The 22,789-nt window shown below is 37.4% G+C and overlaps 1 protein-coding gene across 1 annotated transcript in view; it reads right to left on the minus strand.

The window, feature by feature from the left end:
* Positions 1 to 22,789, minus strand: part of MTTP (microsomal triglyceride transfer protein) — a 46,097-nt gene that overhangs the window by 10,702 nt on the left and 12,606 nt on the right. The window contains exons 4-12 of the mRNA XM_015069100.3: positions 21,570 to 21,677; positions 20,253 to 20,369; positions 19,781 to 19,920; positions 17,894 to 18,044; positions 15,594 to 15,751; positions 10,831 to 10,999; positions 9,412 to 9,519; positions 3,570 to 3,782; positions 1,860 to 2,071 (exon numbers count right to left, since the gene is read on the minus strand). Coding sequence (XP_014924586.3) covers positions 1,860 to 2,071; positions 3,570 to 3,782; positions 9,412 to 9,519; positions 10,831 to 10,999; positions 15,594 to 15,751; positions 17,894 to 18,044; positions 19,781 to 19,920; positions 20,253 to 20,369; positions 21,570 to 21,677 — 1,376 coding nt within the window. The remainder of the gene's footprint in view (positions 1 to 1,859; positions 2,072 to 3,569; positions 3,783 to 9,411; positions 9,520 to 10,830; positions 11,000 to 15,593; positions 15,752 to 17,893; positions 18,045 to 19,780; positions 19,921 to 20,252; positions 20,370 to 21,569; positions 21,678 to 22,789) is intronic.

A 22,789-nucleotide genomic window follows, 5' to 3' on the forward strand; every position in this document is an offset into this window, starting at 1 on the left:
GAGCAGTTGCCCATTATTTCTTTAAATATTTTCCTACACTCTCTAATGATACCAGTGGCTGATGACATATCACAGTTAATTTCCAGGAATTTTTTCTATTTCTGTAGTTTTCAATTAAAGAGACATCTCAGTAAAACCCATATATAAATGATTATCTCCTCTAAAGCAAGTCTTAAACCTTGCCCTATGCCTCTATCTTGTCTACTATCTAAGGACTGTTGAGATCTTTCCAATCTTGACTACTTAACACTAATCATATCAGGAATAATAAAATTATGACACCACCACAAAAAATATCAAAATAATCCACTCAAGAAATTAGGATCTGGACCTGAGGTAGAAACTTATTGAAAGGTGGGAATGGTGACCCTATAGGTGCCCCCCACCACCCAATATCACTAGATGATAAGATTTAGCCTGGAGAAGGGCTGAGGACACCATGATATCTGTTTTGTAATATTCAAAGGGCCTGCAGGTGGATGAAATGATTAGACCTGCTCTGCTTTGCTCCAAGGATTGGGGCAAATAGGGCCAATGGGAAGCTTTCAGTTACACAAAGAAGTCCTAGTGACACTGTGAATAATGACACAAGTTCCCTCAGGGGAGGTGAGCCCCCTGCCACTGGCCAGGTGCAAGCAAAGACTGGATGCCCCTGCTAGGAGAATAGACCCGCACACTGGAGAGATGCCAAGCAAAGTGGCCTGTGATGTCCTTTCCAACTCGAACCATTCCGGTCGTGAGAATCTGAACCTCAGTGTTTCCAATGGTCTCCTCGCCTTTCCCTGCTTGCTGCTCTCTACCCCACAGCCTCCTCTTTTACCATCCCCTGCACCACTAGGTTCACAAGACAAGGATAGAAAACCCACTCAGGATCTCCTTCTCAGAGTCTCATAAAAATAAACAAAGAAACAGAAGTCAAATCCATTCTACTAGGAACACATGGTTGTAGATAGACTTTGCTTCTTCCTCCCTCACTCATCTGCTCCTTCTTCTTCCTTATCTGTCCCTGCTCTTTTCTCCTGTCTACTCACTCTTCTCACACCTTTTTTCTTTTACTGCCTTATTTTTTTTCCTTTCTCTTTATCCATTTTCCAACACCCACTCCCCCCCATATCTGTTTTCCTTTTCAACTTAAAATACTCAAATTTGATCTTTCCTGGGGATACTGCCGTGCAAATAACTCAAGGGAAATGGAAATTTCTTTTTCAGCCCTCTCATTTCAGTAAGGAAGTGCAGAGAGCCCTGGGGAACTCCCACTTTGAAGGGAGACATCAGTGAATGAAGAGGAAGAGACCCAGGAACTGGAAGGAAGATGAATCCAGTAAGAGTTACTGAGCCTGATGAAGTCTGCTGATCCCACTCTTAATACCTTGAAGAGTCCCCAAACATGAGCCATGCTTAAGGTATTTAACTTAAATGGCAAATTCATTTGATCTGTGATAGATGAGGTTTCAATGTTAGGTCACTAACGTTTGGAAAGTTAACATGGAAGACCATTTGGTGAGAATTTATATCGCTTTGTTATGCTGTTTATAAAAACAATCCTATTAAAAATGTAGTTGGGTTGTAAAACATTATAAACATTTGGCAATATATATTTACAGACTGAACAGGAGACCCAGACTAACAATCATACACCGGGTTTCAAATCATAGTGCCAGAGTGAAGTTGTTTTATCTGGCCCGCTATATAGTTCTCATGGGAAATTTGGCAAACTTTGGTTTTATGCAACATAAACTAGCATAATGACCACACCATTATTATCAGCCACATGTGTACCACACCAATATACTAATAAGCTTGAACAAATAAAATAAGCTTGCTTAAATAAACGGAGAGACAGGTGAACTCTATCATACCTTGAAGGCATTTCAAAACGTAGGATGTCTTGAACAAGAGTGAGCATGTATTTATTCATTTCTTTGGGAAGCTCCCCAATAGAGAGAAGAATGTTTTTTACTTCCATGTAGGATGGATTGTTATTTAAAATGATAGCAGCTGCAGTAGTGCGCACAGTCTTTTCATGAACTTTACGATTCTGGTGGTATATCCTGTTCAAAGTCTTCTTGACCTGTTCAAAGATGTTCAAACTTAGTGCACATCTAGATTTTTTAAATTGATATTGTAGCAGGAACAGTTAGTGCTCTTAAAACATATGTGTGTTCTTATATTTCCCAAGGTTCTTTGCAGTCAGGTTGGGGCCGTAATTGTAGCTAATGGACTATGAAGAGAACGGCCATGGGAAACTTCTAGACTGAGACAGTTAAGAGCTGCTGTGCCTTCTCCCTCTGTTTTTATTACTACTTTAGTAGGCTTAGAGCCACATTTTCCTTACCTACACTAGGCATAGCATGAATGAGAAATAAACTTTTGATAAGCTGAGATTTTGTAGCCCGTTTATTATTGTAGCTTATCATGGTGTTACCCAACTAATATTGACTTTTAAAGACTACTGTCACATAGCAATAGATCTCTGGGGAGCAATGGCTATATTAGCTGATATTTCCTTACAATGGAGTCTCTCAGGATCTTCCCTTTATCCTTTTTTAAAATTAATAAAACTTTCATTTTTTAGAGCAATTTTCGGTTTACAGCAAAACTGAGCTGAGAGTTCCTATATATCCCTTGCTTCCAGGCTCCTCCTTGCCCAGCACATACATACAACCTCACCTCTATCAACATCCTGCATCCTACATTTGATAAAACCCATACTGCCACATCATTGTCACCCGGAGTCCACAGGCTACATTAGGGACTTTTTTTTTTAAAACAAAATATTAACACCAAAGAAAACTTGCCAAAATAATGGCATTCTGTGGCAACGAATAATTTCATTGGTTACTAGCATTATGTGGTATGGAGTGAGGTGGGGGTGCTCTGTACTAGGCATTTCTGAACAGTTCTTTCAATTCCCACTTCCCTCTGCTTTTTTTTATTTCCTCTAAATCTTGTCCTTGTTCTCAGGTATATAGCAGTTAAATGACTAACCTGAGCAAAACAACTGGGAAGGAACAGCCAGAATTTATTTGTGGGTCTGTCTGTCTCAAACACTTGTGGCCCTAGCCATCATGCTCTGCAGCCTACCGACTTTGACACAAAAGCAGTGGGAGGGTTCTCAGCTGCAAACCGGAAATATCATTCTCAGCAGACAGCTTATCTTGAGGCTTATAGACTTTTCCGCTCTTAGAAAAGTTTAATTTAGATGGCTTCCTGAAAAGGTAGCTATAGGAACCACCACAGTAATCCTTAAGCCAGGATATTTCAGTGTTGAAAATTTAACAGCATCTTAAAACTTATGGAAGTAAAGATATTTCTGGAAAGAGTTTGTTTCTTAAAATAAGAGAATGTGCTTCAATATTTATGCTTCAGGATATGGGACATTATCTATTCAAAATGTGAGGCTGCTTCAAAATAGCCTTAAATTCAATTTAAGAGTTATTTCTAAACAGGAAAGAGAGATCCTCAGTTTGGGAAAAAAAAAAAAATAGGATGACTTCAGAGAACTTCACATTTGACTCAAGTTTAGGCATGCTTCTTTTCTTTTGTTTATGTTACAAATATTCTTTTACCTCATCAGTTATGAAAGAGACATCGTATCTCTGGAGAGCGGTGGTAGCGAGGTGGCTGACAGGCCCTTCTCCAGCCTCTGCAAACTTCAGAAGGAGTGGGATGCCTTCCGGCAGCAGAGCATTCTTCAGAGCCAATAGGTACATCATGGTGTCCTCTTTTTTCTCTGCTCTTTCAAGTCCTCCTAGGATTAATTTCTTGGCTTCTACCACTGCCTAAAAAAATCACATACTACCTCAAACATACATACGACCACAAATTACACAAGGCTTGGACAACACTGGCTTCACTCTTGGACCTAAGAGAACAACCTAAAGTTTTATTTATTTTTTTTAATTTTTATTTTATTTTTTATGTTTATGGGAGAAAGAGAGAGAAAGAGAGAGACAGACAGAGCATGAGCAGGGGAGGCACAGAGAGAGGAAGGGAGACACAGAATCTGAACCAGGCGCCAAGCTCTGAGCTGTCAGCACAGAGCCCAACGTGGGGCTTGAACCCACAAACTGTGAGCTCATGACCTGAGTTGAAGTCGGATGCCCAACTGAATGAGCCACCCAGGCACTCCAAAAACAGGCTAAAGTTTTAGAAAGTTTTGCACTAGTTGCCTGACTGAGACACACAATAAAAATGAATAAGTATACTTTATAAAGGTGTTCTGTTTTTTAAGAAATGCAAAAATTAACATATTCATAAGAAGCAATTTATACAACTAATAATAGATATATAGGGCACCTGAGTGGTTCAGTCAGTTAAGCATTCGACTCTTGATTTCAGCTCAGGTCATGATCTCATGGCTTGTGGAATTGAGCCTGGCATCAGGCTCTATGCTGACAGCACAGAGCCTGCTTGGGATTCTCTCTTTCTCCCTCTGCCCCTTACTTGTGTGCACATGCGCACTTGCTGTCTCTCAAAGTAAATAAGTAAACACTAAAAAAAAAAAAATAGGTATATTTACTTTTGAACACATTCTGAATGTATAAAGTCATTTTTAAAATTCCTTTGTGATCGATTATTCGTAAAACTATCCACTCATTGAATTTCTAAAGCAACAATTAAATGGCACCTAAGTGATGCCACGTATGTCTTCTTAAGTAATAATTTGGTGAAAATACTTAGAACTTGACCATAAGGTCTTGTTCTCAATGTTTAAAAAGGGCTTGTTTCCACTTGAATCAAAATTTGATTAATGCTGCCATACAGTTCAAAAAATATTTCAGAGAAATGCCTTCTATATGGCAGATACTTTGCTAGGTACTTTTCACATATGTTCTTTAATCAAAAAGGCCCCTTTTCCTGGCCTAGGGAAAAAAATGATTGAGTATAAGTTAGTAAGTCAATGGAAAAGCAAAGTAAAAATAGGGACACCTAGATTCTGGTTTTTGTCACTATCTATGTTTTAGGGGCTTCAGTTTCATCTTTAAAGAGTCCTAAAATCTAATCCATCTGTAGGATTTGGAAATTATGAAATTAAGCTACAGGGACGTGCGCACACACACACACACACACACCAGAGGAGAGACAGAGAAGGATAGGAGTGGGGGAAGATATAAAAGGTCTCTAAATGGAAGGAAAGGCACTAAATTTCACATGTAATAAGAGAAATGCCATTTCTCAACTATCAGATTGATTAAAAGATTCAAAAGTTTGATAAGACAATTTCCTATTGAGGCTATGGGGAAATAGGCGTTCTTGTGCATTACTGGTGGATGCATAAAATGATACAATTCCTAAGGAAGGTAACTGGCAAAAGCTAACATATCTGCATTTTGTTCCAGCAACCCTAGCCCTGAGGCTATGTCTCCAAAAACGAGAAAAAAATGTGCCTATGATTATTCATCTCAGCATTATTTGTAACAGCAAAATGGTAGAAACCACCTACTGACCACAGGCGGGAGATGCTGAGGACACTGGTATGCCGACACATGCAGTTCTAAGCGCTGCTAAAAGGAACAAGGAAGATCTCTGAGAACAGTATGGGATGACTTCCCGGGTATGTTGTTAGGAGGACAAAATAAGACACAAAAGAGTGTATATTTTGTGAAAGAAAAAATAAGTAAAAATGTGTGTGTACATTTGCTTAGGAAGCACAGGAAGGAGAAACCAAAAACTGACACTGGTTATGTGGAGGAGGCTGGTGAGAATGGGTGGAAGGGGTAAGAAAGGGAACAGGACCCCTTTGAGAATGCTTTTAAAATGCAGTTTTGACTTTTGAACCATGTCAATATTTCACATATTCAAGAAATACAACTCAATCAGCAAGGATGGAAGATTGCTAAAAGTGAATTCAAACAGCAGGGAATGTATATGTGTATCAAACTGCTAACATAACTAAACAAAAAAGAATAACAGAGACTTCTGAATATAGACCCCTGGCTGTCTATCTTTTTTTTTTTTTTTTTACATTTATTTATTTTTGAGAGACACGGAGAGAAAGAGAGACAGAGAGCATGAGCAGGGGCGGGGCAGACAGAGAGGGAGACACAGAATCCAAAGCAGGCTCCAGGCTCCGAGCTATCAGCACAGGGCCCGACAAGGGGCTTGAACCCATAAACCATGAGATCATGACCTGAGCCAAAGTCGGACGCTTAACCAACTGAGCCACCCAGGTGCCCCATCTGGCTGTCTATCTTTAGTATATTCCAAAACAAAAGAGCTGTGATGAAGTCTTAACCTTTATTTAGTCTGATTTTTGTAGCAATATCGGTGTAGCAATTCACAAACTATTTTGTGTGCGTTTTAGGCCTGAGCAAATGAATCAACAGGTTGATGTTCTAGAACACCAAGGTTCTCACTATAGGAGAAGGAAGATAAATTTATGGCATGGAAGGAGAGAAAGAAGCTTGTTGTACTGGCCCGGAATTAAAGACAGCAGTATGCACTCACCATATGATAAATATAAATATAAATATACGTATTTTGTCCATCTTAAGGGCCAAGATGCAATAGTCCTCAAGTAATTAGAAGTGAAGCATTTAGGGGTAAAATGCCAGATATCTGCAACTCAATCTCAAATGGTTCAATATAAGTACAAATAAAATGAAATAAAACAGAATGACATAATGGAAATATGCAAGATGTTGAAAATTGGCAAATCTAGATGAAGGGTACACAGATGTTTGTGGAATTGTGCTATTCTTACAACTTTTCTATAGGTTTGAATTTTTTCAAATGCAAATTTGAGGAAAAACAAAATTCGGAGGCAAGGAGGTTGAAATGTACGCCAAAAACTAATAGAAAAAAGAAATAGGGGGCTTTGTACTCAATGAGTAAACTTGACCAGCTGCCACTCAGACTGTCACAGGGCAGGTGGGAGCTTTCATGCTAGCAAATGCTGGAAAATCTTTAGTAGTCTATCAGATGGCAGGTACCATTTGGGCAATAGAAGTATTGTATGCCTTGTAAGGAGATACCTTAAATTTTTGCTTAGAGTACATCATTTTCTTCCTATTCATATGTCTGTGATTTGGGCTGGAGATAGATGAATATTCCATAGCAGCGTGTTGAAAAGAAAATGTGAGCATTTACAACAATCTATCTGGTGACTAATTTTCTTCAAAGATGCATTGTTTTAAAAGTTGCTCAAAAACATTAACAGAATTGAATGACAGTGATAGTGGATAGTTTTGAGTTACCTACAAGGTAAATCTAAAGATGTGAGTAGAACTTGGCTCTCCTGTTATCAGCAAAACTTTACATTTAATCCTTTGTTCAGTTTCCTTCTTGTGCTATTCTATTCTCTCTCAAGGTTGCAGCCACTCTCTGTTCCTGGCCCTAACTCCTCTTCTGGGCTGCAGGTGGATATGGCCATCTGCCTTTTGGACAACTCAACTTGGTGGCCCAAAGGACTTCAAATTTAACATGACCAAAACAAATTCATAGCTCTACCCTCCTCCCAACCCCCAAACTGGGTTCTATAAATTGTGCTTAAGTGGTTGACATCACCACACCTAGTACCCTACCCTGGAAGCTTAATAGTCACCCAGCTTCTTACCTCTTTCACACTACCCACCCACATCCCATCAGTCACTGGGTACTATTAACTCTACCTCCTAAATGGCTCTTGAAGCTGTCTCCTTCTCTCTACCTGCTGCCTCTATGTTAATTCAGACCTTTACTTATTCTTGCCCAGTTGTTGCAAATATTTCCAATCAAATCTTGCTGACTCTAATCCAGTCCACAGCTGGTCCATACACTCTGCTTCTTTCTAAATAAAAAAAAATCTAAGCATATCATTCACCTGCCTAAAAACGCACTATTCTCCCTTCTCTCTATGGAATGAAGGCCAGACTTGTTAGCTTCTCATTAATAAACATCCTCTTTTCTGTATTTCCACTCTCATCTATCTGCCCCATAAATATGAATACTTTGTTTTCCAGCCCCACAGAATTTCTCATGTTCTCAGGCATATCAGACCCATTTTGATATTGGGCCTTTTCATGCATTGTTGTATTTCTCCTAGAATGTCCTTCATTCCATACTACCATCTCTTCACCTAAAGAGCTTTTCTATACAAAGTTCAAATATCACTATTTTGGTGAAACTTTCCCTAGCACCCCCAAACAGAATAGTTTGCTACATATTCCATATTCTCAGAGCACTTCGTTTATATTTCAATATTATTTTTTGTTTGTATTTGAGAAATGGAGTGAAAGATCTTTGAGGATGGTAGAATATTTTACGCATTTTTATATTAAGGGATTAACATCACATCTAGCACAGAGTAGATGTTCATTAAATTATGTGAATGGACGTTTTCAGGTATGAGATTTGTCTTTAGCCAAGATATTGGATACAGGATTACTGAGGTAAATTGGCTACTCATATAATCGTGGAAATTGGAAAATATAAGAAGTTACAGTTCTTTGATGTCATAGAAATAGTACAAATTTGATCTCTGCCTGAGCTCACTAAGCTGATACTCAAACATTTTCAATGCCATTTCTTTTTTAGTAATCTTTTTCACACTTAGCTTACATTCTAGTTATGGGTTGCCTCTTTTGGAACCATTTGGTTTCAAGAATGTTTTCTCTATTATTTTTAAGAGCAAGCATTCTGTAAGCAAAATAATACAGTGACGTCTTTTTTGAAATAGAAGAAAAATGCTGACTATGAGCTGGCTATATAATAAATGTGGACAGAAAAAGACTTTTTATATATTTAACATTTTCAATCTATTTGCATTATAGAAAGATAGGCTATATTGGATACTAATCTATTTGGATTTTCTACATCTAGTTAAGCTTACAAAGTGAGTTTTTGGTTTTTTATGAGAAAGGTGTCAAAGTTGGTAGTCCACTCTGGCAAATGGATAAACTTTGAGCAAATGAAATTAAAAATAAAATGTAAAGTTTTCGGTAATTAGAAATAACTAAATTCACACCATCAAAACTCAAAACTGCAAACCACACTTATAAAGTTCTCCTCTAGGAGATAGCCCTAAAGTCTAATATTTTTTCTAAGAATGAGAACTATACCATACATGCCATTGAAGGCTGCATACATAGTGGGCACTTAGTAAATACAATTGGTGAGGGATTAATAGACTATTTACTCTTTAGCAAGCATTTGTTGAACATTATGCATCACATATTATTTTAAGCAATTGGCGTTAACAAGACAAAGATCCATTTATGCATGGATCTTATGATTTCAGTAGAAGACAAAAATAAGCAATAAATGTAATGAATAACGGAATTATATCAGGTATGTTAGATAACAATAATTGCTATGAAATAAAGAAAGTGGCGTAAGGTAAGGGGAAATAGGAGGGCCAGTGGTGGGCAGCTCAGTAAGACATAGAATGATCTGGAACTATATAACACACAAGATTGGATTCACACTTACTTTGAGTTTGCAGCCTTCATTCTGACACAACTTCTTGACGAGGGCCCCAATGATGATCATAACAGTTTCTCTAATGTCGTTGCTCGCAAAGGAACCTTTGAACTTACTCTATTAGCCAAACAGAGATAAAATAGGTTATCAAAATATTTAAACATTTCTGAGGGACATTTTTAGAAATGAAGACACAAAATAACCAATGTCTAAGAGAAATGTTTTATGTTCCTAGATAGCAAATTCAAAATTTTGATTTGGGGATACTTGCAAATTCACTACCTAACTTTGAATCGAAGAGTTTATAGAATCTCTCCTATGCAAGTCTTATTAACATATGAACTATGAACTCAGGAAGTCTATGAACTCCTGAGAGGTTTATGGATTGAGCTCACTGGGTTAGTGAACAAAAAAGGAAAAACAAGAGATCTGCAAAATGTTATGTATGGGTGAAGAGGGGATTCATTGCTTTTTTCTTTTTCTTCTAAAGTTTATTTATTTATTTTGAGAGAGAAAGAGAAGGAGAGACCACAAGAGGGGAAGGGGCAGAGAGAGGGAGAGACAGAATCCCAAGCAGGCTCCTTGCTGCCAGCATAGAGCCCAATGCAGGGCTTGCACCCACAAACTGTGAGATCATGACCTGAGCCGAGATCAAGAGTTGGATGCTCAACCAACTGAGCGACCCAGGTGCCCCGGGGTTTCATTGCTTTTATCAGGTTCTTAAACGATCTCACTTTCCAAAAAGATTATGAGTTATTCCACTAGATCATAAGCAGATAAGTGCACATTTTGTTTTTAAATCTTGGACCCAAGAGAAGTCTAGTTTTATTTCCAATATAAATTTTTTAATATTGGAAGAATTGTATCTCTTCAATGTATTGTATATTAAATGCTATGAAGACTTTTGAACTCAAAACAAATCTTTTAAAATCAATTTTGGGGGGTGCCTGGGTGGCTCAGTCAGTTTAGCACTCAACTCCAGCTCAGGTCATGATCTCACAGTTCTTCGATTTGAGCCCCCATTGGGCTCTGCCCCGACAGCGTGGAGCCTGCTTGGGATTCTCTCTCTTTCCTTCTCTTTCTGCCCCTCTCCAATTCGTGCTTTCTTTTTCTTGTCTCAAAAATAAATAAATAAACTTAAAAAACAAATAAAATAAAATAAAATAAAATAAAATTTTGAAGCATAACCAAGTCTCATCTCCTCTGAAATTTTATCCCATGTCACATTATATGATGGGTGAATACAATCTTTATATTTCTATATGGTATAGTTTATGTTATTTAGAGGAATTGCAAAGAAGACATTATGTGAAATAGTGTACTACAGTTAATGATTAATGGATGGAAGATAGCCCAATTCCTGTTTAGAGTCTTATGAACTTTTTAGCAGCTGACAAACTTTATTTTCACAGTGTTCATTTGACTTACAATGAGGCCTCTCAGGAGTTCTTCATTGGGATGGGAGGCAAATCCACAGGCATAGAGAAACCTCTCCTGGAGGATAATGCTACTGTCACTTTTGAAATCCAGAAAGTCCAAAATGGCATCTAATGAGTCTGAGGTCTGAGCGGAGGTGACAGCATCCACCAGTTGAGGTCTACAAAAAAGGGGGAGTCATTGATATCAATTTTTAGCGTGCTTAAGGAATTATTTAAATCTCTACCATTCACAGATTCTCCATTGATCTAAGTTTCATAAAGAAGTGAAATTTTTATATAAACAAAAAAATGAATAATTCCCTCAAAAAGACCCCCTAATTTTGTTTTAAACCTCCCATTTAAATCCTCGCTCTCTAGCTCAATGTATACTCAGAATATATCAACTAACTTCACATAATAGCCTAAGTCAAACATAATTTGGAAATTTGTATGTCAAAAAATTATACACTAGGTTCAAATTCTTTTCTCTACGAGTAATACATCAGAGTTATCGTCTCAAATATTGATTCTCTTTCTCTAATGATCTCGACAAATATATACATTTCTTAAATGCCTAATTTAACTCAGGTGCTATTAGGAAATTCTTTTAACTTTAATTCATATCCAAGGGAGAAGATTTTGCCCATTGTTTCTAAAAATAAAAAGTACCATGGTATATCCCAATGTTCAACCATAATGATTATGTGTGGGCAGAATGGAACTCCTATAGGCAAGTTCTCATTAGATATACCAGTCATCAAGAATCTTTGGTTAGTTGAGTCTGGGATGGTAAAATTCCTGAAACTAGTTGTCATGCTAATGAATATATCATGTATGTAAGTATATTCCACATTGTATACACACACCGTACATGTGTTTAGTGCTTTATACTATAAAAAAAAAATGATATACTTGCACTGTATCATTTTGTTCCTAACAAAAAACCTAGTGAATGCAGCAGACACTGAGAGATAATACTTATTAGGTGCCTATTATGTAAGTATTGCACTATAAATTTTAAATATGCAATTTTTGCTTTCACTTCTTCGTCTGTAAGATGGGGTTAAAAATAGTGGTTACTTTCAAATTTTTGGGAGAACTGGACTGCATAATCTATGCAGAGCACTTAGAATAGTGTTTGACATGTGGTAAATACTCAATAAAAATACACTGCTATTAACAATTACTTCACTTAATAGAGTAAACATCTCTGTCAGTTTAATACTAATATCCCCCTTACATATGAAGAAACAGACTTCAAGGCCCTATAGGTGTTAAGCGTATAGCTGGAGTTGGAACTCAAGGTTTTTCTGACCTGAGGTGTCTCAGGTATCCATGATCTTTTATTTTGTAATTTTTAAAAAAAATTTTTTAACGTTTATTTATTTTTGAGACAGAGAGAGACAGAGCATGAATGGGGGAGGTCAGAGAGAGGGAGACACAGAATCTGAAACAGGCTCCAGGCTCCCAGCAGTCAGCACAGAGCCCGACGCGGGGCTCGAACTCACGGACCGCGAGATTGTGACCTGAGCCGAAGTCGGCCGCTCAACCGACTGAGCCACCCAGGCGCCCCTATTTTGTAATTTTTTTTAAACTGCTCATTTATTTTTGAGGGGGGCGTTTGGGGCAGAAAGAAAAGGAGACAGGATCCAAAGCAGTCTCTGCACTGACAGGAATGAGCCCAACGCAGGCCTCAAATTCACAAACCATGAGATCATGACCTAAGCCAAAGTCGGATGCTCAACTGACTGAGCCACCCAGGTACCCCCATGATCTTTTAAATACATTGGTGTTTCCCAAAGTGTTGTCCATGTGGTTCTAGTCCTACAACATGCTGTAAGCAAAGGGATCTTCAAGGCTGTTTAAGTTTAGAAAATGTTTAAGGAAACTTACACCTAATATTATATGATTAAATATGCTGAAAATTTCTACAGCCAAGAAAACTATTTGATTTGGTTTCACCCCACGCTTTTCTAACTCAGTTGCTCACAGAATCCTTTCCTCTTGCCATACTTGCTAGTATTCTGCAAATTACAGGATACACACAATGGACTCTTTGGGAAATGTTATATTCCACCACCCTGACTTGCACTATCCTACCATAAACAGAAAAAATTATTCTCTGTATTTTACAGATGTTGAAAGTGAAACTTGGAGAAGCTAAATGGAAACAATTTGCTCAAAGGTTATATGCTGTTGGAAGCCAAAATTAGAAACGAGGTTTTCTGATTTTAGTTTATCCTAGCATCCTTTCCATTACACTATGCTACATGTGGTCTACATATGATATGGCACAATATTATGTACATACAAGTATCTCCTGCTTTTCCAAAGTTTGTGTTAGGCTACTTTGCTTTTACAAAAGACCTACATTAGTACTTGTTTTTGCTAACCAAAAGAAATCCTGAAGAGGAATTTTGCTTTTACCAAAAAAAGGTTAAAAGCTAAATGGCATTCAACGTGTTTTGCAGCAAGCCTGTTATAGAGGCAGTGTGGACCCTGAGCAGTGAGGGTAGCCCCACCAAGCCCCTTCCCTGGGAAGCACACTCAGCATCTTACAATCAAGTCACGATAGCCTAGAACTGTATCTGTGAGTATCTGTGCTTTCTCTCAATGTATTGTGTAATCCATTAGCAAGATAATGGCCTAAGGTATCAGAAAAACCTAAAAGAAGTTATTTTGGGGGTCTGGAAATGGTCAAAAGATTTGCCACGTAAATTAATGGTAATTCGTTGCTTTGCACAATTGCGGGTTACAAAAGGTTTCATAGAAGTCTCCACTTTTGGATAGCAGGAGAAACCTGTAATCTGATTTAGAAAATACATCATGAAATCATCCAAATTGTTGCCACCTGAAGGTTTCTAGGACTCACATAAGGTTAAAGTGTCATACAATCTCCATTCTAAATTAATAGCTAATTTTTAAACTTTTCTGGTCAGTATCTTTTCCTTTCCTATAAAGAAAAATCACCCTACAAATATTTTTTAAAGTTCTATGATTAAAACATGAGTCTGAGAATTTATTATTTCGTGTATTTTTCAATTTCTGGTTTAAATACTTATTTTTGAAGAGAGCAACCAACTCTGTTTAGTCATATGGAGTTCCTATCAATTTTTTTAAATGTCCTCAAGGCAAGTAAATAACAAATACAATCAAGAATAAACAGACTTCTTTGTTACTTTTAAGTTATTTATTTATTTATTTTTGAGAGAGAGAGCATGCATGCATAGGTGCACACAAGTCAGGAAGGAGCAGAGAGAGGAGAGAGAAAGAATCCCAAAACAGGCTCCACAATGCCAGTGAAGAGCCTGATGCCAGGCTCAAACCCACAAACCGCAAGATCATGACCTGAGCTAAAGTCAGACGCTTAACCAACTGAGCCACCCAGGTGCCTCAAGAATAAACAGAATTCTTAAAAAAAAAAAAAAAAAAAAAAGCTAAATTATCGTCTTAGAGAATTGAGTTGAGTCCTTTGTACTCAGTGACTACTGTTGCCGCTATTGCTGCTGCTGTTGCTGTGTGTGTGTGTGTGTGTGTGTGTGTGTGTGTGTGTGTGTGTAAGTTGGCCAATTTCCACTTTTGATTATGTTAATGGCTAGTTTTGACAGTCAAATTTATTAAGCTATTTTCTGTATCATGAGGGTAGTTAGTATCATATAGTTGAATTTGTATTTACAAATTCTATATTACAGACAAAAAACATTTACATCGGGGCGCCTGGGTGGCTCAGTCAGTTAAGCGGCTGACTTCGGCTCAGGTCATGATCTCGCGGTCCGTGAGTTCGAGCCCCGCATCAGGCTCTGTGCTGACAGCTCAGAGCCTGGAGCCTGTTTCAGATTCTGTGTCTCCCTCTCTCTGACCCTCCCCTGTTCATGCTCTGTCTCTCCCTGTCTCAAAAATAAATAAAACGTTAAAAAAAAATTTTAAAAATAATAAAACATTTACATCTACAAAATTAATTTGAGAATTAAGTCAACTCTTCACTATGTGTGTGCAATGAATCATACTTTCACCAAACATTCAAGTAGCATACAGATGTCTTTTTCTATATTTTTTGACTATTTACCTCCATTCTCAATTTTCTATATAAAACATGGCTTTGATGGGGATGATCATTGGATCTCTAATAAAATTTTTCATTTTTCAATCGAAAAAGTCATATTCTTTTTTTGTTTTTATAATCAACTCTGCAATCTCTTCAAATGTAAATTAATAGGTCCAAAAACAGGAGGCAGCACATATCAAGATGAAGCCCTCCCCTCCCTTATGTATGTACCAATTTAGACCTGATTTAAACTCATAAACACTCAAAATATGTTCATTCTGAGTCACTGTTAAAACCTTGTTACTACATTTCTGGTCAAGGAATTGTTAAATTACCATATTGAAGCATAACTGATGAAAATACAAAACAACGCAATAATTGATTTGGAGGTTGGGCAGTTGGTTAAAAAGGAATCTTTCTTTGTGGCGCCTGGGGAGCTCAGTCGAGCGCGGACTTCGGCTCAGGTCATGATCTCGCAGTTGGTGAGTTCCAGCCCCTCTGTGCTGTCAGGTAGAGCCACCGCTTTGGATCCTCTGTCCCCCCCCCCCCCGCCCCTCCCCTATTCAGGCTTTCAATCTCAAAAATAAATAAAAGCATTAAAATAAATATAAAAATAAATAAATAAATAAATAAATAAATAAATAAATGGAATCTTTCTTGCTTAATTAAAGCTAATAACCAAGAAATGCTTTTCTACAGACAATGCCACACAGTATTCGGGAACTTACAATACTTCCTTGTTTTCAGCCTTTAAGATCTGGAGGATCTCTTCTCTAGTCGCAGTCCTGAGGTGCTGAATGAAGGCCAGGAAGCTTCTGACAGCCTCAGCTTTAGAGAGGTTGTCAGGCTGCAGGTGTTTTCTGGTAGACTGCCAGTGCTCCGAGAGCTGCAAGAAAACATGGCTGCAGGCTCGCACCCCGTTCATAATTCTGAACATCCACATTGACAAGGGATGTTCTCCCCAGAAACAAATTTTTCCTTGTATCTGACAAGCAAAAGAAGCTTTTTGTATCGCCTCAATATGCCAGATTGCTACCTGCCAGTATCACATTCCTGGGATTCACGGAGACAAATATTGAGGCCTGTCGACCCTGTGTATGATTCTTTCTCAGGAGCACCATTTTTGTCTATTACTCTTTAGCTCGAAAGAAATCAGGCTTCTGGGCCTAGAAGGTCATTCCATGGTTACCCTAAGGAAATTCTGTGTGAGGCCGGGCTTTGACTACCATACTAGAACTATGCAGAATTTTCGTTAACAGCAGGATATGTTGGAGGGGGAATAAATCAAAACTGCCGAATAATTGTGTCAGGTTTATTATTTACAGGGAACTCACTGAAAATCAGTATTTGTAATACCGTGAGCTCCCCATTCTAACTCTTTCTTTTATTGTTTTTATGAAATGCAATGTTTAACTACACTGAGGTCTGAACTGCTCATTACTTAAAATGTTAAGTAGAGTATTATTTAGATAAAAGTAATTCTCCTACTATTGTTATTCTACTATGGTTTTAAAAATAGTAAATAATTCTAACTAGTGACATATTCTGGCTTTGAAATAAGCTAAATAACTGATTTTTCATAGTTTGCCACTTTTCCCCTACTTGTAAATAATGTGTTTAATCCCATTAGTCACCTCTAGCTCTCTAATTCTGAGGTAATCAGCATGCTACCGATTTTTTAAATTATTCAGTCCTTCTAATAAGCAATAGACACATATTTTCTCTTTTTCAAACTCCTCTTGGTGTATCTAATCTTAAGAGGATATTCCAAAGCAAAATTCTAGCTATTCTTAGCTAAATATTTACTGGGTCATTTCTGAGGGCAGAAAGAACACTAGTGTGAATTCAGATTTTTTTTCTTTGAAGGGTTGCAATGGTGACAGTATATGGAAATTGGAAAAGCAATTGCTCAAAGACATCAACGCTTCCTACGATAATGAAGAAGTAATTATCAAAAATCTTAAACAGCTTATTCTTTTTAATAACCATGGGGGAGACAAATTAATAATTCACAGTATTAAAAAAGATGATTGGTTTCATTAGTCACTTTCCTATATAATTTCCACCTCCATATGACACATTAGAAAATCACAGTAGAATATTAAATGATATATGGAAGAAAAACAAAGGGAAAACAAAATTTGAGAATTATTTTTTCTGTTTTTTCTTTAGTTCAATTTTGATAAATTTGAAATTAGCAAGGAATAGTGTCTTGAACTTTAAGCAAATTATGGTATTCGTTCTTGATAATTCTACTTCTCTGAATACCAATAAAACCCAAGGGAACAGAATCTTCTGGTAGCTACCAATGGAGCATGTTGCTCTGTTGTTCATGCTCAGGGTTTGCTCTCCTGACAAGAGGTTAAGTATTAGGAAATGCTAGATCCTAAGGTCACATCTGTAGCCATCATCACAACTGACTCGTGTAATAAATGAAATTTCTCTTTGCTGATTTTAAAATGTTATAAGATGACCTATCTTTTGCCTGGGAGATGTGAGATCTCGTTTTGCCTATAATTGTAGAGGAGTTTGGGGCATGGTAGAAAAATGTTTCCTAATTTAGAAGAGAGCTTGGCATCCTTTTTTAGTTCTCAAACCAATACTCAGAACACTGAGCTCAGCAAAATATTTCACCTAAAGACTTATTGCTATTAAGTGGCGAAAACTTTCAGGATTCAGATCCTGTCCATGCTCTTGACACTATATGCTTTCCCCTAACTTCATTAGGGCCTTTATCCCCCCCAGGTATTCTAGGTACTACTATTCAGAAGCTGCCCTTACTTAAGTCATAACATTTTTAACTTGAGATGAGTGGATGATAATTATTTGTTAAATATCATTGGATTACACATCATCTCAGGTGCATATTGTTAAGATAGTGCCATTATAATTCCGTGGTGGCTGGTAGCTCTTTATAAACTTTCTTCAAAGAATTAACTGAAGCTTCCATTGGAAACAAAAAGAAAACGGAATTTTAAGCCTTGAGTATTCCCCTATCCGACCACTCAATGCAGTTGTTCACACTTACAGAAGGGCATCTTTTACACTTGCTCTGGAAGTCCTGTCCCACAATGGGAAGGGCCTTGTACTCTGAATCAACTGCTTTAATTATGGCTGCAACCTGCTTTCCAGACATCAGTCTTGGGCCTGCTTCAGTGGTCTTCAGCTCCAATTTCTGCCTGTACCACAAGGAAGAGAAATACCACATAGGCAGTTTTCCTTTGCGTGAACAAGCTACTAATTACCATTCTCTTGGCAAACAATTTATTCACACTATGGAAGTCCATATCTTTCAAACTGCAATATCTCAGTAACAGATCTCAAGTTAATTATGAAGTCTTTTTGGAGCAAAAATTTTATTCAAAGATTTGAAAATTTAAGTCTGGATTTAAGAGAATACAGGGAAAAAAACTTGCCCGGATGCTGAACAAGATATGTGATGTCACCTCTGTTGAATTTAGCCCTACTTTCTGCAAATAATACCATCAGTACAACCACACACCACTTATTAACTAAGACAGTTAAGAAATCTTTTTTACTAAAAATGGTTTCACAGATATTTTTGCCTCTTTCAGAACCGTGTCTCTCTCCCGTCAAGTGGTAGAGTCTGCATCCCTATCCTTGAGCCTGGGCAGGACTCTGTGACTTCCCCAACTAAGAGAGGGACAGTAGAAGTGACACTGTGTGACTTCTAAGGATAAATCTTAAAAGGAAATTCAGCCTTCATCTGGAATGCTAGCAGCGCCTGTACCTTCGGAGACTTGAGCCGCCATGTACAAAGTCTGGCTACCCAAAGCTACCATTTTGAGAGGCCACATATTGATAAAAGAGAAATGCTTGGGGAGCCTCAGTAGTTTGTCTTCCCAGCCCAGGTACCAAATAGGCAAGGGAGCAACCTTTGAACCAGCTCTGGTCAGTGCCTGTCTGCAACTGCAGAATAGATGCCAAACAAGGCATGCTTAGTTGAACCAACGCAAGACTCAGAATTATGAGAGAATGATAAAATGATTGTTGCTTCTTACACCACTGACTTTGGAGTGGTTTGCTATAAAGCAATGGAAATCTGATAGACCTGGTACGTACTTTAAAATATTTATTTTGTACGAGAATAGATGAAAGTAATATGGTACAAAGTAAAATGCAAAATTCTATCCAGATGAGACTTCAAAAATACTTCAAGCATTTATGGTTTGAAGCACTTATCCCAAGATTTTGCATCCACTGATCTCTGATATTGGAGCTATTTCAGAGAAAACATTTGACAAGCAATGGTATAAGATATAATACATTTAATGCTAGAAAAATCTTTTTCTAAATTAAAATCTTAAAGGAACACATACTCTTAGATTTGAAAATTTTAGTTCTTAAGCCTGTGAGAACTTCTGATCAGAGAAATCTTCTTAAATTGAAATAACAGGCTTGAATTTGTAAGTACTATAAATCAAGACTACAAAAATTCTGTCATATCACTTTACTATGGAATCTTTTATGTGTTTTTTAACAACAGTAACAAAAAAAAAATCTCAAGGAGAGAACATGCAAACGTCACCACTTTTTAACCTCATCATTGTAAACTTCTGACAGAGAAATGAGAAAATAAACCAGAACTTATCAAGTAGTTTGCCTTTTTTAAATGTAAATTCTATTCAATAAACAATTGATACAATTTTTAAATAAAATTCTATTAAATAAACAGTAAGTATTTAATATATCCCATTATTATAGATGATGTGAAAAAATAAAGATGAACAAGATGTAATCACAGTTTTCAAGAAGCTAACAGTCAAAATGAGGAAGCACTAAATATACATAAAACATATATATATTTAACATGTCTAACATATACATGTAAAAACCAAATATGATAATATATAAAAGAATAGGAAAGAAAATTTATATTCCAGCATTATCTTACTTTGATATGATTTTGCCTGCAATGGTTTGTAGAGAATTCATCCGAAAAGCATGTGTCTCTTCTGCAAGCACAGCTATAACAAAGCTGTCTTCTATCTTATAGGTAGTGACAGACGTGGCTTTTGAAGTGACACCCAAGACCTAAATAAGATAGATAGATGATAGATAGATAGATAGATAGATAGATAGATATTTGTAGTTGTAAAAATAAGCTTTTTATCTTTGAATCAAGTCAAGTAGCAAACTGTCTTTTGATGTTCAAAAGAGCTTCCCCTTAATATCTTCCCTTCACCGCCCAAACTTACAACATATGAAAACAAACCTTTTCATTTGACATTGTATGAAACAATACCCTAAACTAAAAATCACAAATATTCCAAAATTATATCGTTACCTTATTCTTTTACTATTTTAAATTAATCTATAAAAATGTAATTATTTGAATGCCTTAAAGAGAGTGATATCAATCATACCTGATTTGAGGTTGTAAATCCAGACCTCTCTATTTTGCATGAATCCAAGGCCTTAATTTTGATCACTTTGTCTTGATGAGCCTGGTATGTCACCTTACAATCCCCAGAAATATCCACCTAAAAATAAAAGTAAAAATACAATGTTTGGGATTTTCCCATGAACCATTTGAATTCCAGTGGGAAGTAGCCTGAAAACTGGGGTTCCTGAGATGTCATGGGGGACTACCTTTTGTCCAAGCTGACAAGATGGTAAGACAGGAAGAACTCAATGCTTCCCATAACATGTGGATTCTTTTCCATCCTCTTTTGCTGAGTCTTACTAGCACCTTCTTATTGCCCCAGAAATAATAAAGGATTTCCTATATTTCTCTAAAGTTTAATGAGAATTGGACAAATGACCTGGTCATAATCAAAACCTCTGGAAAAGGGGTAATTGTGTGGGAAGGGGATTTGACTTTTGATGCCGTATCTAGATGTGAATGTGTGTACATGTGTTCTTTGATTAGATGAATATAACTAGAAATCCTTAAAAACCTGTGGGATTAATTCAGCTCATAAGTCACATTAACAATTTGAGTGTGGGCAAATGTATGCCAGTACAGACTGTTTAGCTTCTCTGAGCCTTCCCTCCAAGTCTCTGCCAGCATCACACCCAGCTTTTATTCTAGCAAACTAACGGATATTCCCTCAGCCCCGCCCTGTGATTAGATTTTCTTGCCCATTCGTGGGTTGGCTGAATTCAGAACAGGAAACTTAGACTCAGTTCTGCTTTTGACTCAAAGTATGACACTGGGAGGACCACTTAACTTCTCTAGTTTTAACCTCAGTTTCTTCATCTGTAAAATGAAGGGGGTTGTTGGTATAGACCACTGGTTCTCCAAATGGATAATGTATCCAAATTATCTGAGAAAACTGTTAATAATACAGATGCTCAGGTCCTCTCTAATCTATTGAATCAGAATCTTCACAGTGAATCCAGGGAATCTATATCTTAAATAAGCTCCCCATGAGATAGTGATGCACAGTGATGCCACGGACATGCTCCCCAAGGTTTTCTGCATCTCTGTCATTCAATCATTCTATATGTCCCCTTAGTATAATGGATTCTAATTTCCTTTACCCTGTATTTGGGTACAAATCGGGTAAACGGCAATCTGTTTCACATGTAAATGAGACTTAACCACCCTACTCACCTTTTCTGAGCATTACCATAGTAGTAACTTTTTTACTGAATTTCTACAAATAGAAATCCATATAAGCAATTTTGTTAACTATTGGTAAATAATATTTTGGATCCTTAATAATATTAGTAAGTACCTCATTGGTGGTTCCAGAGCTTAACTGCATCTGAAATAGGCTAGCCAGGCCTCTTTTGAGATTTTCTATGGCCACCGGCTCATTTGCATATGAGTAGAACTCTTTGACCTAGGGAGAAAGACAAACATAAATGAAGCAAAAATGCATCATTTATTAGATTTGGTTAAACAAGTGGCATGAAAGTTCAGATTTTCACCCTTATCAATCTGGGAAATAGAGATCTGTTTACTCCAAAGCTGGGATTTCTTTTTTGTGTGTGAAAAGAGGCTATTTAAATGTCTAAGAAGCTAGACCATGAGAACATGAAATTTGGGGAGACTGATAATTAAGGCTCTGAAGATGATGGGAATAGTATAGGGAAGGAAAGAGTGCACGGATTTAGACTGGGATTTCTATGAAAACAAGAAGGATTGCCCAAGGAAGAGAAATCAGGAATATTCTCTTTGAACACATCAACATGTTCTCTACCTATAACTCTGCCTGAAACAAAAATTAACCAATGTTTAAAATCACAAAGAGACTGGTGCTTAAAAGAGAATGGCAATTACACTTGACAGTCATGAGTTAGCACACCCTCTAAGGGCTGTGACAAGGGCCTATACATGACTATAATGCCCATGGACAAAATTCCACATGGGTGACTTTCTCTGGCTCTCCAGAGCATCCATGTTGGCATTGGGTATAAGGAGATAAAGAAGGTTGGAGGATTTGAGGTTGAGATTGCTAGCATGACATAGCCTGATGCAGGCGCTGCTTTGAGTCCCTTTAGAAGGCAGGAAGAGAGGTTGAAATGAGGGGATGACTGTGATTTGGCTGAAATAGCAAACATCTTACCTTAGCTTTGTTTTATCCTTGATATTTATAGGCACAAGGGTGATAACAATGTCTCATACCATTTTGATAATTTAGGTCATGTTTAAGAAACAAGAATATAAATACAAAGGGAATTTCCTGGAAGGCCTGTGTCACTTTTCACCAAGTATTAACTCCAAACACATCACACAATTTAGAAATAGAGGCTGGGGTAACCTGGGTGGCTCAGTCAGTTAAGCGTCCAACTCTTAATTTCAGCTCAGGTCATGATCTCACAGTTGAGCTCGAGCCCCACGTCCGATTCTGTGCTAACTGTGGAGGCTGCTTAAGATTCTCTCTCTCCCTCTCTCTCTGCCCTTCCCCTGCTGACACTCTTGCATGCATGCACACATGTGTGCATAGTCTCT

Source organism: Acinonyx jubatus, chromosome B1, assembly GCF_027475565.1.
Source record: "Acinonyx jubatus isolate Ajub_Pintada_27869175 chromosome B1, VMU_Ajub_asm_v1.0, whole genome shotgun sequence".
In the NCBI taxonomy this organism is placed as follows: Eukaryota; Metazoa; Chordata; class Mammalia; order Carnivora; family Felidae; genus Acinonyx; species Acinonyx jubatus.